The sequence below is a fragment of the Lachancea lanzarotensis genome, scaffold LALA0S13, assembly GCF_000938715.1.
Source record: "Lachancea lanzarotensis genome assembly LALA0, scaffold LALA0S13, whole genome shotgun sequence".
In the NCBI taxonomy this organism is placed as follows: Eukaryota; Fungi; Ascomycota; class Saccharomycetes; order Saccharomycetales; family Saccharomycetaceae; genus Lachancea; species Lachancea lanzarotensis.
In genome coordinates this window covers 41,859-58,803 of record NW_019212891.1, presented here as the reverse complement: position 1 = coordinate 58,803, position 16,945 = coordinate 41,859, and the positions used below count along the sequence as shown (strand labels likewise).

The 16,945-nt window shown below is 44.7% G+C and overlaps 11 protein-coding genes and 1 non-coding gene across 12 annotated transcripts; 7 read left to right on the top strand and 5 right to left on the bottom strand.

Annotated features, from left to right (window-relative positions):
• Positions 1-223: 223 nt before the first annotated feature.
• On the top strand, positions 224-1,230 carry LALA0_S13e00716g (LALA0S13e00716g1_1; the record flags this gene model as incomplete). The annotated part of the gene is made up of 2 exons (XM_022772476.1): positions 224-335; positions 782-1,230. 2 exons carry the CDS (start codon positions 224-226, stop codon positions 1,228-1,230), a joined length of 561 nt encoding a protein of 186 aa, XP_022630892.1.
• A 658-nt stretch (positions 1,231-1,888) lies between these two features.
• LALA0_S13e00694g (LALA0S13e00694g1_1) lies at positions 1,889-2,771 on the top strand (the record flags this gene model as incomplete). The annotated part of the gene is made up of 2 exons (XM_022772465.1): positions 1,889-1,908; positions 2,357-2,771. The coding sequence occupies 2 exons, from the start codon at positions 1,889-1,891 to the stop codon at positions 2,769-2,771; spliced, it is 435 nt and encodes a 144-aa protein (XP_022630891.1).
• A 232-nt stretch (positions 2,772-3,003) lies between these two features.
• On the bottom strand, positions 3,004-3,077 carry LALA0_S13e00672r. The gene has a single exon. It is a non-coding gene; the product is annotated as a tRNA-Ile (tRNA).
• A 164-nt stretch (positions 3,078-3,241) lies between these two features.
• LALA0_S13e00650g (LALA0S13e00650g1_1) lies at positions 3,242-3,829 on the top strand (the record flags this gene model as incomplete). Its single annotated transcript, XM_022772454.1, has 3 exons — positions 3,242-3,259; positions 3,430-3,560; positions 3,721-3,829. 3 exons carry the CDS (start codon positions 3,242-3,244, stop codon positions 3,827-3,829), a joined length of 258 nt encoding a protein of 85 aa, XP_022630890.1.
• A 320-nt stretch (positions 3,830-4,149) lies between these two features.
• BSP1 (LALA0S13e00628g1_1) lies at positions 4,150-6,087 on the top strand (the record flags this gene model as incomplete). The annotated part of the gene is made up of 1 exon (XM_022772443.1): positions 4,150-6,087. The coding sequence occupies one exon, from the start codon at positions 4,150-4,152 to the stop codon at positions 6,085-6,087; it is 1,938 nt and encodes a 645-aa protein (XP_022630889.1).
• Positions 6,088-6,148: 61 nt separating this feature from the next.
• Positions 6,149-7,759, bottom strand: LALA0_S13e00606g (LALA0S13e00606g1_1; the record flags this gene model as incomplete). Its single annotated transcript, XM_022772432.1, has 1 exon — positions 6,149-7,759. One exon carries the CDS (start codon positions 7,757-7,759, stop codon positions 6,149-6,151), a length of 1,611 nt encoding a protein of 536 aa, XP_022630888.1.
• Positions 7,760-8,642: 883 nt separating this feature from the next.
• PDP3 (LALA0S13e00584g1_1) lies at positions 8,643-9,563 on the top strand (the record flags this gene model as incomplete). The annotated part of the gene is made up of 1 exon (XM_022772421.1): positions 8,643-9,563. The coding sequence occupies one exon, from the start codon at positions 8,643-8,645 to the stop codon at positions 9,561-9,563; it is 921 nt and encodes a 306-aa protein (XP_022630887.1).
• Positions 9,564-9,990: 427 nt separating this feature from the next.
• On the top strand, positions 9,991-10,638 carry LALA0_S13e00562g (LALA0S13e00562g1_1; the record flags this gene model as incomplete). The annotated part of the gene is made up of 1 exon (XM_022772410.1): positions 9,991-10,638. One exon carries the CDS (start codon positions 9,991-9,993, stop codon positions 10,636-10,638), a length of 648 nt encoding a protein of 215 aa, XP_022630886.1.
• Positions 10,639-10,787: 149 nt separating this feature from the next.
• On the bottom strand, positions 10,788-12,080 carry VPS4 (LALA0S13e00540g1_1; the record flags this gene model as incomplete). The annotated part of the gene is made up of 1 exon (XM_022772399.1): positions 10,788-12,080. One exon carries the CDS (start codon positions 12,078-12,080, stop codon positions 10,788-10,790), a length of 1,293 nt encoding a protein of 430 aa, XP_022630885.1.
• Positions 12,081-12,324: 244 nt separating this feature from the next.
• Positions 12,325-13,314, bottom strand: CSA1 (LALA0S13e00518g1_1; the record flags this gene model as incomplete). Its single annotated transcript, XM_022772388.1, has 1 exon — positions 12,325-13,314. One exon carries the CDS (start codon positions 13,312-13,314, stop codon positions 12,325-12,327), a length of 990 nt encoding a protein of 329 aa, XP_022630884.1.
• A 436-nt stretch (positions 13,315-13,750) lies between these two features.
• Positions 13,751-15,796, top strand: DPB2 (LALA0S13e00496g1_1; the record flags this gene model as incomplete). Its single annotated transcript, XM_022772376.1, has 1 exon — positions 13,751-15,796. One exon carries the CDS (start codon positions 13,751-13,753, stop codon positions 15,794-15,796), a length of 2,046 nt encoding a protein of 681 aa, XP_022630883.1.
• A 52-nt stretch (positions 15,797-15,848) lies between these two features.
• On the bottom strand, positions 15,849-16,847 carry BET2 (LALA0S13e00474g1_1; the record flags this gene model as incomplete). The annotated part of the gene is made up of 1 exon (XM_022772365.1): positions 15,849-16,847. The coding sequence occupies one exon, from the start codon at positions 16,845-16,847 to the stop codon at positions 15,849-15,851; it is 999 nt and encodes a 332-aa protein (XP_022630882.1).
• Between the last annotated feature and the right edge of the window lie 98 nt (positions 16,848-16,945).

Sequence of the window (16,945 nt, the reverse complement as noted above, 5' to 3'; positions counted from 1 at the left end):
ACTTTTGTGGATGTACGGATGTTTGAAAAATAACTTGTCATGAAAAAATCAAAACTGAAAAATCACGACTTTGTGCGTACCCACGCAAAACAATCCATCGATAATTTTTCAGCCATAGGTTTCCACTCCTGCGTAGCTCGCCATACAAACGAGGTTGAACTTCTTCAACACTCATCACTCTAGAGTTGTGTTGGATTTAGCTTAAACTCGACAAGCAGCAACAATGGGTATCGATCACACCGCTAAGCAGCACCAGAGATCCGGTCACAGAACCGCTCCAAAGTCTGACAACGTCTACTTGAAGTTGTTGGTCAAGCTTTACACCTTTTTGGCTCGTATGTGAATAAAACCTCTATCAAACTACACACAGTTGAAGAAAGAGAAAGAGAATGGGCTCTTCTCACATCAATAACGCAACAAACGCATGATCAACCTGAGAGTTGCCGATTGGTTTCCTTCTGAGAACCTTTTGGCTACTCTCGGCTGCTATCATCTATTTGGCTTTGACCTTTTCTACTTACCCGGTTAGATGAGAAATGTTCGACTTTGACTTCGACTTTTCTCAACGGCTTGAGACTCGTTTTGCGAGTGCGGAACCCCCGGTGTGCGCTAGACTCTGGCGCGCATTTGCTTTGCCTAACTCAGCACCGGGTGTTTGTTTTACATTGTTTTTACTTTGTTCCGTGCGGTTATGAGCAAGACCTATTTTCTACAATTCTCGCCTTCTGCCGTCTCTGTCTTTCTTTGCCAGTGCTGTGTTACTAACAACTTTCTTTTTCAGGTCGTACTGATGCTCCATTCAACAAGGTTGTCTTGAGATCTTTGTTCTTGTCCAAGATCAACAGACCTCCAGTGTCTACATCCAGAATCGCCAAGGCTCTTAACCAGAAGGGCGCTGCCAGCAAGACCATCGTTGTTGTTGGTACCGTCACTGATGACACCAGAGTCTTTGAGTTCCCAAAGACCACTGTCGCTGCTCTAAGATTCACCGCTGGTGCCAGAGCCAAGATCTTGAAGGCTGGTGGTGAATGCATCACTTTGGACCAGTTGGCTGTCAGAGCTCCTAAGGGTCAGAACACTTTGATCGTCAGAGGTCCAAGAAACGCCAGAGAGGCCGTCAGACACTTCGGTATGGGTCCTCACAAGCACAAGGCCCCAAGAATCCAGTCCACCGGCCGTAAGTTCGAGAGAGCTAGAGGTAGACGGAGATCTAAGGGTTTCAAGGTGTAAGCAGCTCGCTGACTCACACTTTGTAAACTTGTTAGCACACAAGTTGTCGCGGATGTCTTTGCTGTGTAAGTATATACTACTAGTAAACGATGATTGGGCAATTTAATGTACATTAGGTAACGGAATGAAAAGCATAACCATAAACACAAGCTGGGGAAATCCTACACTGGCTTTGAGTCCGTGGGCGTGTGTGTGCTGGTAGGACAGCGGGACCCTGTTTTAGAGTCGGTAGTAGTGTAGCATTACATCAACTATTTATCTTCATCAATCGTGACTGTTAATTTTCAAACACCCATACATTTACCCAAATAATTTTTAGCCAAACTATATTAAAATTGATTTGCGTGCCTGGGCAAGCAGGAAAGCTAGGTGGAACCCCGTGTAGGAGCTCCGGCCTAGCAATAGGCTCGAACCCGGATCACTCTAGGCTCGCTCTCTCTCCAGAGGTAGGACGCACTGTCGCAATCGGCCTGGCAGCTCTGCCTAGAGCCTCTGCCTAGAGTTTCTCCTTCCTGGATGTCGGATCCCGTAGGACTCTTCCCCTCATGGGTTAGCGTAGCGGGAAGTAGTGGTACGTAGGAATTAACAACGAAATTTTGGCAAATATCTTGATTAGCCATTGATTTGGGAAGCAGTTTCAGAGATCCAAAGAGTAAAGATGCCAGGTGTTTCCGTTAGGTACGTACGATTGGGACAGATGTGTAGAGCACACTGAGACGATATGAAAGGTGTAATTGGGGCGTGTTCATGACCGTGTTTGAGGAAAAGCGATGCATACGAAATTGCATCTTGAAAACAGGACGAAAGCGACATTAGGACGGCATTTGATGTATGAAATAGTGTGGCAAACAGTGAACTTCCGCATTTGTCGACGTTGGGCTTAGAGGAAGCGGTTCGAGGGTCTCAAGAAATCCGCGAATTGGCCGTTTATTGGACTTTTTATTTTGAGTGCGTTAAGATTGCTCACTTTACCCTTTCACTGAACGAAAAATTGAAAAGAACCACCTCCACCAGATGGGCGATTTGACCTAAGGTCTGGAATCTCTTCATTTTTGCCACTGGTAGACCACGCCCCACGACTTTCCATTTTGCGAACTTCAGCATACTAACTTACAGCTTTCTACAGAGACGTTCCAGCCCAAGATTTCATCACCGCTTACGCTTCTTTCTTGCAAAGACAAGGTAAGTTGGAGGTGCCAGGTTACGTTGACATTGTCAAGACCTCCGCCGGCAATGAGATGCCTCCACAAGACTCCGAAGGCTGGTTCTACATGCGTGCCGCTTCCGTTGCCAGACACATCTACATGAGAAAGCAGGTTGGTGTTGGCAAATTGAACAAGTTGTACGGTAACGCCAAGAACAGAGGTGCCAGACCTTCCAAGCACGTCGATGCCTCCGGTTCCGTCAACAGAAAGGTGTTGCAGGCTTTGGAAAAGATCGGCATTGTCGAGATCTCTCCAAAGGGTGGCAGAAGAATTTCTGAGAACGGCCAAAGAGATTTGGACCGTATCGCTGCTCAGACTTTGGAAGACGACGAGTAAATAATATAGGCTCTTCGAACTTCAAAATCTAATCACATACTCACAAAAATATCATAAACACGTTTGTAGAATTGTACATTTCCGGTTGTTAGCACATGAAACGATGTTAAAAAGAGCGATGCGGGTACGTCGAAATCGATTTCCATGCCGTAGTTGATCAAACTCACTTACCCTTGATGGTCAATCCTAGTCAGCTACGAACTTGGAATGCAGGATGAAAAATTCAAAAAAATGGTCTCTAGCGGGATCGAACCGCTGATCCCCGCGTTATTAGCACGGTGCCTTAACCAACTGGGCCAAGAGACCTTGTATAGAATTAGTCTGAGTAGAGACAAGCCATAAGTGGGGCGAAGAAGCACGGCACATCATTAGTGATTGGGAAATGGCTAATTAGATGGATAATTCATCTTTATTCAAGATTTCAAGGTTTACTACTAACAGTATTGTTACCGTCAACACACTCGTCAAAGATGAAACCGGTTGTTGCCGTATGTTTTTTCGTATTGTCACTTGGCTAGGGGACATATATTTTTGAGCTATAGTATCGGAGCTTAGTGTCCAGTTGGATGCGATGACTCAACCACGATGATACATATGCCCCTTTTGGTTTTCTGCCAAATTCCCCAGTACTAACTTTCATGTCTTTCCTATTGTATAGTCTGGTAAGGCCTGGTTCTGTACTGTTGTTTCTGCGTTTGGTATTGTCATTCTGTCCGTAATTGCACATTTATTCAATGTGGGTCACGAATCGTTTGTCGGATCTATAAATGATCCTGAGGACGGCAAAGCGTAAGTTTTAGAGTTTTTGATAGCCGAAAAAAGATTCAAGGAACTTTTGCGTGCTCCTTTCCCTCCAGAGGGTTTCGTTAGGTAGCAAAAGATTTCTCGAATCAAAGTTCTCACACCCGAATTGTTCACTTTTACTAACCGATATCGTCAATTGCAATAGCGTTGCACACACCGTTTTCATTGCAGTACTGGTCTACGTCGTGTTTTTTGTATTTTGCGGCTCTCAAATTTGGCTGGCCAAGAAAAACTCCTCCATCGAGTTGCGTTGAAAAGTCCACTCACGAACGAGAGCTACTGACACACGACATCCCTCCCAAAATTCGTTTCTTCGAGCTGACATAGAAGTCGCAACAAAATAATGCGTTTTATATAAAATAAAAATACATCGGAATCAATCCAACAAACCAGCCTGAATATTAAAGCTTCTTCATCTTGATCTCGTAGTTGTATCTTTACAGCTGTCTTGGAACTGTGTTGAGCAATCGAAAAATGACATTAAATTATGATGAAATTGACAACATATATATACCTAACAGATATTCGATAAATTCAGCTCTTTCTGTGCCAACAGCTCGTCAATTAAGGTAGAATGCACTCTCCACGGCGGGCTGAGAGAGATCCTGAGCTGGAAAAGTATTTGGCTCGCGTGGAGGAACTTGATAACGAGAGAAATGGCTCAAAAACCACCAACAACGAGGATTTGAATAATAACTCTAAATATCGACCGCAAGACCTGGAAATATCTAAAAAACTGCTCAATGGTGAATATCCTGTGTTAGAGGACAAATTTGCGATTCCAAATCTCGGAAGAACTTCCGAAATGGCTTACAGATCGGCCTACAACTACGAAAAATCGTTTTCTCCAAAACGCAACTCAAACCGCCAGAACTCGCCTATAAGGGCCGATAAACAATCTGGAAAGCGGAGTTATGGTGATCACACTGATATATCTGTTTCACGGTTCGATTTCCGCGATTCTGGGAGGCAGTACACCATTTCAGAAGAAGATTACATTCTCTTGACGCAATTGAAGCAGGGCCTTATTGATTCATCATCGCCACAATTAAAGGAAGAGGTTAAAAAGTATCCATCGCGAGGTAAAGCGAGGGTTACGAGAGATTCTCCCCCTTCTTCCAGTCGGCCAACTAAACATGTTGAAAACTACGGTAGTGACTACCTCGCCAAAGATGACCCCACGCCTCCACCATTGCCTTTAAGGAAACGAGTAGACGCATCCACGACTTTTACCACTCCTAGCAAAACCGCACCAGTCAAGCCACCAAGACCACAGACGCTGCATTCTGCATCTGACAATTTTATAGACAAGCCATCTAGCTTACCAGACCCTTCACTTCCCAGGTCGGCACTCAATGAAGTTGGCACAACCCCTTCAAAGGCTGGCTCTAATTCCTATCTGACATCTCTGCAGAAAAACAAGGTCACTGCTACCACTCCGTCGAAATTGGACCTTAGCCTGAAACTGACGGGTGGCTCTCGGATCCCTGAAACGCCTTTGAGCTCTGCTCAGAACAATAAAGTTACTACCATGACTTCACACAACAGCCAAGTGCCGAAAACGCCACCTCAGAAACCGAATCGTCCGCCTCGGTCATTTGTGACATCTGCTCTAAAGGGCGAGAGTTCTAAGACAGAGCATCTAGGAAAACCGCTGAAGATCCCACCACCTCGAAAGCATTCTATTGAAAAAAATGTACCAAATGAGTCAACACTGGAACTCAAAGAACTTAAGCTTAAACTCAGAAACGCTGAGACGCAGGTCGACAACAACCGCGAAACCCAGACAGGCACTGGAATCTTATCAGACGTCAAGTTAAGTGTCCCTAAAACTCGGAAGTCCACCACCGATGACAAAATCCTGGCTATTCAACGACAGCAGGCTTTAAGAACTCCACCGGCAGCTCCAGAAAGAAAAGTTTCAGAGCCTGAAGTAGTTGGTAAAAGGAAGTCACTCATAAAAGCACCACCTAAACCTGAAAGAAAGCCCTCAGTGCCTGAGGCTCTTAATAAAAGAGAAAGTCTGACGAAAGCACCCCCTAAACCAGCAGTGAAGGCTTCGCTGCCAGAGGCAGTTTCTAAGCTCTCTTGCCTCTCCAAGGCTCCTCCAAAACCAGCTCGCAAGATATCCATGCCCGAAGCCCTGCAAAGACTTGAGCGGATGAAATCAAAAAACTTAAAAGAAGGAACAATAGGAGGGGATAGCGGTTACCGGGATAAAATTGGGCAGCATACCAGCAACGAGGAGGAAGAAGCGATAATTTTAGCCAGAAAGCTCAAAAACAGTCAAAACAACAAAACTACTTCTGTTTCAAAGCTCGATAATAATGTTCCTATTGCAGTGCTTCCGACAGCGCAGGCTGTTGATGTCAAACTTGCGAGACTACTAAGACCTGCCACTGAAGACAGTGCTAAAACTTTGGAGCCAAGCCAATCCAATATTAATTCTCTGGCACACCCGACCAAAGGACGAGCGCGGGGGCCTAAGAGAAAACCTCCCAAAACTGTGTAACGATTATTGAATTCTATATTAATGAAAGCTTATTAAGATGGATGCACAATTGGTCAGTGGCTCACAACATATACTTGAAGTCTGGGGCAAGATCACCCTTCAACACCTGTTCTCGTGGAGGCAGAGCCTCGAAACGAGTTGCATAGCTTGGTGTGATTTTGGTATTGTTCAGCCGGTTCAAATGTAATACGATGAAAATCTGACAAGCAATGGAAAGGCCCACAAAGCCAATACAGGTACCGAGACCACTGTAGTAATAGGGAGAATCTTTCTGTAAGAAAAGGAAAGTAGCAATTATGCCACCAATATTTCCGAAGCCGATCTGGAAGCCAGTACCAAAAGATTTTCTTAGATGGCCACCTAAATTCAAAGACGTTGAGCAAATTAGTGTTGGCATTGCACTGTAAAGCCCAAGGCAGGATAGGAAACAGCCACCATATCTTACATGTGGTTGTTCTGATCCTAGGATCATTGCGAGCCCCGCAATGGCAATAAAACATGATGACATGATAAAGCACCAACGGTTTCGAAAGTAATCAGAGAGAAAGGCGGTAATATTGATGTAACCGAATGCTGCGAGCCATGGGTAAATGGAATGCTGCTGAGCACTGACTGCGGTATAACCAAGCACCTTGACAATTGTGGCGGAGAAATAGGCGTAACCGTAGCCTGGCACTACCAGACCGAGGTAAGACAAAGCATTGGCATAGAAAATTAGGTCTTTGAAAAGTGGCAAGTAGTCGCGCCAGCTGAATTGTACTTCGAAACCGGATTCGACTTGCGAGTATAGCTTGAGCTTTTCCTTCAAGTAAGACTTTTCGTTAGGTTTCAAAAATTTAGCAGTCTCTGGGAAATCCGGTGTAATGAAGAATAGAAGTATGGCGATGAAAACAGTTGCAGCTCCTTCAGTGATGAATATCCATCTCCATAGCGCTATATGAGAGTTATGGATACCCTGGTGGATTTGGTACGCAATGGAGCCACCTGCCGCGCCAGCCAAGGTGGTAGAGCTGAAGAAAAACGAAAACCTTTTTTGAGCCTGACGTGGAGTGTAGTAAGAGGAGAGAATGTAGAAGATCAAGCCGAATGTAGCGGCTTCTGCAGCTCCCAAGAAGACTCTTGCCGTAACGAGACCGCCATAATTTTTGACAAACCCGCATCCGATAGTGGCGCATCCAAACACGAATATGCTGATGGAAAAGCACCAATGCGGCTTGAACAGTTTGGCCAGATAGTTTGCAAGAAGCTCGAAGAACACGTACGGCACAAAAAAAACCGTGAGAGCAACGTTATATTGGTTCCCATGCAATCCCAGATCGGCCTCCATACCGTAAAGTCTGGCATTTGAAATATTGATCCGGTCCAGAAATGCAGCGAAATACAGTAAAATCAACGCTGGAACGACGCAAATGTCGATTTTCCATTGCAGACGGGTGTCACGAACACCGTATTTTTCGGCCAGTGCATTTTGAGCAGCTTGGATATCTTGGAACCCGGTTGGCGTGGATTTTTGGGACTCGCCAAGTTCAGACGCATTCTGGGGTTCCTCGTTATTGTTTGTCGCTACAGTAGCAGTTGAACTGGTACTGGTGATGTCAGTGGCCCGTTTATCACTATTAACTTTCGTGACGCCATCATTACTGGCGCGCATATCTAATTTCTCGTCCAACATGATAAAAAAACCAAGAAGCCTTTTATATCTTACCCGTAAGCTGTCTGTGTACAATGCACAAATTTGGGCCCTTTGTTGACAGCTTGGTCGTCCTAAACACTAGTTGTTCTTTTTCTATTACACGACTCAATAACTATCTTCGGGCTTCATCAACTTTACGCCAGGGTCCTTGAATAAGTTTCTTTATAATATATACCGAGAAGCGCGGGTGCGTTTGTTCATGGAACTTTTTCCTAAAAAAAAGTCACCTGATCGATGACTCTTGCGCGTGACTCTTGGCAAAAAAAAGAAAAAAAAAAAACGAAAAGAGTGGAGGGTAAAAACACGTGACTTTAGCCGCCGAAAGAAAGTACTCGAGTACGTGGATGTCTGGGTGGATCTGAGAAGACGTCAGTTTGGTACATAGTGATGTAGGATGGTCACTAGCAAGATGTGATTATCAGTTCAGTTTTGGGAAATTCAATCATTATAGTGGCAGTAGGTGAAAGGGTGAGATACCATCCCACCAGCCCGCTACTTTCTCAATTGACTCGGTGTTGGAAGGTGATCACGTGACTGTTTGGCGATGTTGAAAGTTTTATAGAAATCACCACCAAAACCAGACACACACGCACAAAAGCCTAGAGTCCTACAGCTTGAAGCTTATACACTCACGTCCTCACTCTAACCGATAACAAACAGGGCCTCACATTTTTTTTTTACAACAATGACAACCTCATTTTCTGCATCACGTGCACTATCTTTGGCTAAATGTCCACGTAATTAACAGATTCAACTTCAACGTGCAACGAAAACGAAACCTTCAACAACAACATAACAATCAAAAGACGGTCCATTTTACTCCATTGTTGGCAACTACTCCTCAGACACTTTGGACAGAAAAATGGGCTCTCAATTGTTAACGGGTGATCTAGTTCTTTGCAAAGTCGGTTCCTTTGCGCCCTGGCCTGCAGTGGTGTTCCCACAGCGGTTTTTGAGAAAAGATGTTTACCGAAGACGACGGCCCGATTGCGTCGCGGTATGCTTCTTCAACGACGAAACTTACTACTGGGATAAGCCCGGGCGGCTGCGTCCGCTTTCCCAAACCCTAGTTGATGAATTTTTGGAGCGTGCTGCAACCAATACCGCAGAAGATCCGGTTCTGGTGGAAGCATACGAAGAGGCTCGAAATTTCAAGTCTTTACACGAGTTTCTGATGCAGCGGCTGGAGGAAGAAAACCGTATGCAAGATTGGCACGAAAACGCAGATAAAGATACAAAAGTCGAAGCAGGTGAAGATCCATTCGAAGGCAGATCGACAAAATCGAAAACCGTCAGAAAAAGCAGTGAACCAGAACAAGCAGCAATAGCACCTTCGTCCCGATCCAGATCTCGAGTCGTTGCGTCGTCAGATTCTGGTTCAGCTACAATAGGAGCCCCTACCACCAAGTCTGGACCGAAATCTGAGCCAAATGTTTCAAACCGCAGATTAGCACGACTGGATCATGCCAAGCGGATTGAAATCTCTTTACTTCTTCGCCGCAAGCTACAGACTAATCTCGTACAACGAAATACGCCTCCAGGCCCAGACGAACTGAAGGAGTCGCGAAAACTGCTTGCGAAAATAGCTGAAAATATGGCCTCAATGCCTCAATTTTTTGACTTAGATGCCCTCAGACAGAGCAAATTGCACAAACTACTGAAAGTTATAGCTAACGATGAAAACCTGGAAGAATTCCACGGCCAGTGCACGGAAATCCTAGAGGAATGGAAGGATTCGATCTCACAGTTGCGAAAGGAAAAACTGAAGTCTCAGGAGACATGAGGTGTGCACTCTGTTGAACTCTTCAACTTAAAAGATGTGGTGGTGGTCTAATATCGAGCGCTCAGAATTTTTTTTTGATCGATCAAACCTGCAAGTAAGCACACCCACGAGCCGAAAACGTCTCTTAAGTGAAGAATGGATACTAACAAGAACTGTTGTGAATTGAGGAAAAAAGTTGAGATAAACTACTTCAGTCGCAATAAGAATGGTGTCTCACAAGTGGGTCATGCTACACCGACTAAAATCATTCTCCACTGGGGTTCGAACGCCAGTCAAAATTCCCGGATTCTTGCGTTTGTCTAAATTTTTCAGGACAATCTTTCAATCTTAAAGGGTGAGAGAGAGCATCTTCGCTCTTTACCAACTTAAACTAAACTATTGTGTGGCGCAAGAATACAATATTCAAGTACCGGTACCGTCATTCAAGATGTCTTCTCCTGCGAGCCTTCCAGAACACGTTTTAACCCTTTTGAAAACATCCAAATACCTGCATTTGGCGACTGCTTCGAAGCCAGAATGCATCCCATCGGTTTCTCTGATGAACTACACATACATCTCTCCAGACAGGGTCTACAAGCCAAAAAGCTCAGTTTCCGATTACAGCGATAAGGCAGCAGACAAGGGTGGTCACTACATCATCATGGCAACTCAGAAGAACACTGAAAAGTACGAAAATATCCTTAATAATCCGCAGGTATCAGTTTTGATCCATGATTGGGTTACGGCTAAGAAGCTGTCACTGAGGAAGTCCAGCATGTCCAACACACCAACTCCAGCTGAGTCGTCGCAGGAAGCACCGGTGCAAGCTCCAAACGCAGATCATCCCAGCAGGTTGCTAAATTTGCTTCAGGAGCTCAATCAATCGGAATTATCTCAAATGAGCGCCACGTTGCAAGGACATGCAGAGCATCTTGACACCTTCAGCGACGAATTCGATTACTATGAACAGGAACTATTGAAAGCGAATCCCGATGCTCGCGTTTACACCAGAGGCGAAAACGTCTCCGTGGTCAAGGTCAAGCTTGTCAATGCCAAGGTTTCTGACAGCGAAAACAACACAAAGTTCTATGATTAGCTGGAAGAGTGTACGAGACTGAAATCTCAGTCATTAGCCTTAAGGCCGTTTTTCGGAACTCTGGAAAAACTAGGGTTTTCTGGTTGTATATTTATGCTAATTACTTTTATTATCTTGTAGATGGTATGTTTGAGAAATAAAAAGCACGATTACAAACCCTCTTGTCCAAAATCGTTGGTGAACTCTTCTTGTTTCTTCAGGTCACCCTCATTTACGGTCGGTCTTGTTATTTTGACGGCTTTTAGGAAATCTTTGATATTGAGCTCTGGTTCTTGCAGCTCGTCAGCCTCTATGTCGGTCCAGCTCAACTCAATTGCACCATCGTCTCCTGGTGAGCAAGGGATCAATTTACGATGTTCAGGGTCTTGCGAAACGTTTTTAAAATGTGTCGAGTCTTGAATTTTCCGAATAGGCTGCATCAAAGCGTCTTTGACTACAACGGCAATATCACTTCCCGAATATCCTTCTGTTAACTGCCCCAAAGTTCGATAATCTTCCTTCGAAAGCGAACAAGGTGTCTCGCCGATATTCAGTTCAAACATGCGAGTTCTCCCTGCAAGGTCAGGAAGAGGAATGTAAATTCTCTTTTCGAACCGTCTTCTTATAGCACTGTCTAATTGCCAAGGAATATTCGTTGCTCCTAAGACGAGAACGCCTTGAGCATCATTTCCTACACCGTTCATCTGAACCAAAAGCTCGGTCTTGATTCTTCTACTGGCCTCACTTTCACCCTCACCTCTTTGGCCTGTCAAGGCATCTACCTCGTCAATAAAAATAATGGAAGGTTTGTTTTCTCTTGCCATTGCGAAAAGTTGCTTGACCAACCTTTCGGACTCACCCATCCATTTCGATACCAGGTCACTAGAACTTATGCTGAAAAACGTTGAGTTGGCTTCCGTTGCAACAGCTTTCGCTAAATACGACTTACCAGTTCCCGGTGGGCCGAACAATAGAATTCCTGATGTAGGTTTACGGTTTCCTGTGAACAAATGAGGGAACTTCACGGGCAAAATAACCGCTTCTTTCAAAGCCGCTTTGGCACCTTCCAAACCAGCAATGTCCTCCCAGCGCACATTGGGTTTTTCGGTGAGAATCGCGCTAGACAAAGCGCCGCGCAGTTTTTTATCATCAGCATCGTCGTCGTTACTGTTGGAATTGGCACTTGTTTTCTTGGCAGGGGAGTCTTTCTTGTTCTCTTTGTTGTTCAGCTGTGACGACTCTAAATGCTCCTTTAGCTGCTCTGCTCGATTCAAGTACTCGGTAAACTTAGCCCGAATGAGATCTTTGGATTTGGGGTTTTTTTCATATTTCAACGCCAGCATTAAATAATCTAACCCATTGTAATACGCGGTGTATGCTTCCTCATATTGTGTACCAGTATCAAGATCGATAGCTTTTTGAATAAGTCCAATGCCTTTTGTCAAAAAGTCTCCAGTGCTCATTGTAGACTTTAAAAAAGTATGTCCAATAAGCCGTTTGTTTCGCCTTTTTTTCCGGTGACTATTTTAATCCTTATATTCACAACAATTTGATGACTGAAAGGGCTCAGGTTCAATCGTGTAAGAGTCAAGTTTGACGCCAAGTTTTCTGGTTTCCTCCTTTATTCAACCAGTTCGAAGCTTGAACGTAGGATTATCAAATCTAGTAAAAATCCTGAATTCTGTAAGTGAGTACAAAAGTACTCATCTATCCATAGCGATTTGAGTACTTTGCCAGATCAACTCTGATGGGCGACAGTGAGCTCTCTGGATCTTTCTGCATGGGTTCTGTTGTTGGTATACTTGGGTATTTCTCGTAGAAGCGAGAGTGTGGTTTTCGGTGTGCTTTGTAGAAGTTAGCATTGTCATTAAAATCGTCATCAAATTCGTCACCGTCATCATCGCGTTCGTCGAGGTTGGGCAGTCGTACGGGACTCGATGTGACTAAGGGACTCAACGCACGTTGTGGCGATGGTGGTAGGGCACCAAAATCTGGTTTGAGGTCATTTTTTTGAAAGTTAGTGATCCTACGACGAGACTTCACGTATTCGTCGTCCACGTTGGCATCGTTAACGAGACTCTCGAGTAGAGCATTTTTCTCGCGCGCAAACATCAGTTCTTTGCGGGTGAGCTGCAGATCTCGTTCTAGTGACCCAACTTTGGCATTCAAACTTTCCACTTTATGTTGCAAGATCAGCAGCTGGTCGTTTTGATAATTGGGCAGATGTTGTTGTTGTGGTGGTTGCTGTTGCTTAGGCTCGCGACTCCTGCCGCGTCGCAGTTGCTCCAGAAGCTTGTCATCGCGCTGTTTTTCCATGACTTTGCGTTTGAAAGCAGCGCTTGCTGCAATACGTCGTTGAACCTGGGCACTCATTCTGGCCCTATCTGTGTTCCGGGGCAATTTGAAGTCCGCATATGCGTTACGCATTTGCTCCAGATCCTGGTCTTTTGGCGAAAAAACGCTTTTCACCGCACTCCACAGTGCTGTCCCAGATTGTTGTGTTCCATTATCCCCCTCGTAGGCCCTTTTCCTATAACTCTTGGTATTTCGGTTTTTACGAAGCCGTTTCGATACGTTCGACTGTCCATTTGGAGCATAGTGCCGGTTCCTCCACTTATCAAGCGACCCATGTTCACTTTTACGCTCGTCTTTACCACCAAACCAGCCTTTCCAGTATTCTCGAGCAGATTCTAACATTGCACCGCACTCTGAGTGCACCTATTTCAGCTGCGAGAACTGCGTTTTAAACAGGATTTTCAACCGATCTTAACAACAAATGTAAGAACCCACAAAACTAACAAGGAACGAGGTCTTAGTAGCGCTAAACTATCCTCTTACCCCTGATGTTTTTGATGTTTTTAAACCGTTCTGAGGCTGCGAGTTAACGCGTCTTCTTTTAGATATATAGTATCATCCACTCTAATTTAATATCATCATTTACGCGTCACCTCATCTCATCTCGAAAAGATCAAAACGATCGAGAGCTTTGTATAAAAGCTAGCGAATAAAGGTCTCTATAAGCGCCGAAGACAGGTGTTTACAGTGTAAAACTGCTATAAAAGTATTTATAAATCTCAACGGAAATTTGGTTTTATCTTCTGTTTGCTTTTTTTGCAACGTTGTTAGCTGAGTTATGGATCATTTGGTGACATTGCCCGTAAAAATTGCACCAGGGCTGCTTCGACCCCTTGCGTATCGAGTCTTGTCGAAAAAATACGGCTTGAATATCAAATCAGATGGACTCGCAGCATTGGCTGACTATATTGGTACCAGGTTCGGTAGTAATTGGCGTAAAGATAGTGCAACTTTCCAGTTTTTGGAGCAATTCGCTGCGATATGGGAACAACAAGAACGAGGACTTTTTATCGATAAAAATGGCGTTGATGAAGTGATCCGTGAGGTCAAAGAGCGTTCAGGATCCACAGCTTCGAGGGTCCCGAAACAAGATTTGACGTCGTCCAAAAAATCTAATACATTAGACGGGTTTTTAGCTCGTAAAACGCAAAATCCATCTGTCGAAGAAGATACATTGGAATCCGGGACGCAAAATAATGCGGAGAATCCAGATTCAATACTGCAAAGCGAGCTTTCAGAACCTTTACTCGATTGGCAAGCGTATTATAAGCTCGTGGACGCTCAATCGCATCAAAATTTCCGTTACGACCCCGCTTCCAAACAGTACAGACTGAAGTCCAAAGACGCCAAAGATCTAATCTTGCCTCGTGCGGAATCCAATGTAACGCTTTTCAAAGCACGCTATGACGTCCTGAGAGATCGAGTTTTACGGAATGAAATGTTCCAGGGCGGCCAAGACACATTCAATCCATTGTCATCTATGAGCAACTTCAAAGGCTCGCTAGACACTCCAGTAACGCAAACTATGACCCTCACGCAGATCAAAAATTTGCTGGGAAGAGATGGTAAGAGATTTCTACTCCTGGGCCTTCTCAGGACCAATGTTAAAGGTGGTTGGTCACTGGAAGACCCATCAGGCTCTGTAGAACTCGATATGACGCAAGCTATACCGGCAGAGGGCATGTTCTATGTCCCAGGCTGCATTATACTGGTAGAAGGTATCTACTATTCGGCTGCCCACAAGTTTTTTGTAGCCTCTGTTACACACCCGCCTGGTGAAAGACGAGATGAAACTCTGGAGGCAGTGGGTAATCTGGACTTCTTAGGGGTTCACCAGTTGTCAAGCTCCAGCTACATATCAAGAATTGATAAAGATTTGAAGATAAGGCTTCATTTACTGGAAAGAGAGTTAACAGATCACAGAGTTGTCGTGCTAGGAGGAGATATTTTTCTGGACCAGCTCCATATAATGGAAGCTTTGCGTAAAGTTTTTGACAAGTTGAATGATGATCCGCCAATAACACTTGTCCTTATGGGATCCTTTACATCCACACCTATTTTCCCCGTCATGAGCAGTAAAAATATCAGTGCCACAACTGCCTATAAAAATGCATTTGACGCCTTGGCTCTTCTGATGTCTAACTTCGACAGGCTCATCAATGAAACGAATTTTGTATTTATTCCTGGAGCAAATGATCCATGGACATCAATGGTGAGTCTGGGAGCCACTGCGATATGGCCACAGCGCTCTATCCCCGGAAATTTTGTTCATAGGGTGAACAGAATTTGTAAGAAGGTGTTCTGGGGATCAAATCCCACACGGTTCGCATACCTCTCTCAAGAATTACTCCTTGTGAGAGATGACCTGAACGACAGGTTTAAAAGACATAACATTTTGTTCCCGGCAACCATAGGAAGTGATGCTGAAAGCGATCTTGAGGATAGTCTTGCACAGGATTTTTCCATGCAACAAATCCATGACAAAGAATACGAAAGTATAGACCATTTGGTTAAATCTAAGGACCAAAAATCTGCTGGAGTTCAAGCAGCGCGTAAGCTCGTCAAAACTATTTTGGATCAGGGCCATATCTCACCGTTTACCTCTTTCATCAGACCAGTGGTCTGGGATCTAGACCATACTTTACATCTATCACCAATACCGACTGTGCTGATTTTGTGTGATACTTCTGCATCGCAGTTTGAAGTCACCTACAATGGGTGCAAGACCATCAACACATCGACGTTTATACACAAGCGGGCAGCGAGATACGTTGAGTACAGACCGGCATTCAGGAAAGTTATACAGGAAGAAGTATATTTTTAACTGCAAAACCAGATCTACAACGTCTGCCTTTCCAGTTTCACCCCACAAACGCCTATTTCTCATATGGGTACTTTTTGAAGGTCCGCGTTACAGACATTGGCATGCAATAAACAGGATCTATCTCGATCAAATCGTCTTTGCCCATCAAACTCAAACCTGTCACGCCGAAGCAGGTATGGAATACGTCGACTTCATTCCCAGGGCGGTCGCTTATTCCACCCTTTTTTGGATCCTGTGACGATAGAATGAATTCTCGAAGCTTATCAAAATCGATCCAATCGCGTTTCCCGATTATAGCCAGCGATGACAGCACCCACCAGCTGTAGCACACATCTGGCTGCTTACTGGGACGCCCGTTTAGTCCACCTTCAGGAACCTGCCTTTCGCAAAGCCACCAAGCGATGTCTTCCAACTGATCTGGCGAAAGCACATCGAGCCGGTTGACTACAGCCAAAGCAGCAATGCATGTTAGGGACATGGCGGCGTGGCTCTCCGCACCGGGACTCAGTCCAAACCCACCGTCAAAGTTGTAACACTGCTGAATGAACTGTACTGCTGGATCTACCACTGTTGGTGTCAATTGTCCCAAAATCGAAAGGGCATTCAACGCTGCATAAACAAAACGGGTGTCGATTTCTCCAAAGCGGTCTCCTTGGAACGAACCATCAGGAAGCTGATTGGACTGCAAAAAAGCTACGCATTGGGTTTTCATATCGTCGCTTCCAACGCTGTCCTCCGGTTTCTTCGAAAGTACTTCTAAAGCATCGTAAATGGCCAAAATCTGAATTCCCGAAAGCGTCGTCAAGACATGTGCATCGTGCCCAGGGAAAGCAGCAAAGGCACCAGCTTTGGTGTCCCAGCAGCTCAATACAAACGAAATGATTTCGCTTCTGTTGAAGGTGTCTTTAGCATCCAGTACACATAAAGCTGTTAGTCCCCAATAAACACCATTCAACCGCAAGTGTTCCGAAAGCCAGTATTCGTAGTCATCCCGTTTCGAATCCAGCGACGCAATGTAACGGATATGGCTCTCTTTGTCAAGTTGGGACATCTTTGTTGTTTTTTGATGATTTTGGTCATAAGCTATTGACATCTCGTCTCATCTCACTATTTTGGAAAGAACCAACTCGGCAGATAATCTTGCCATTT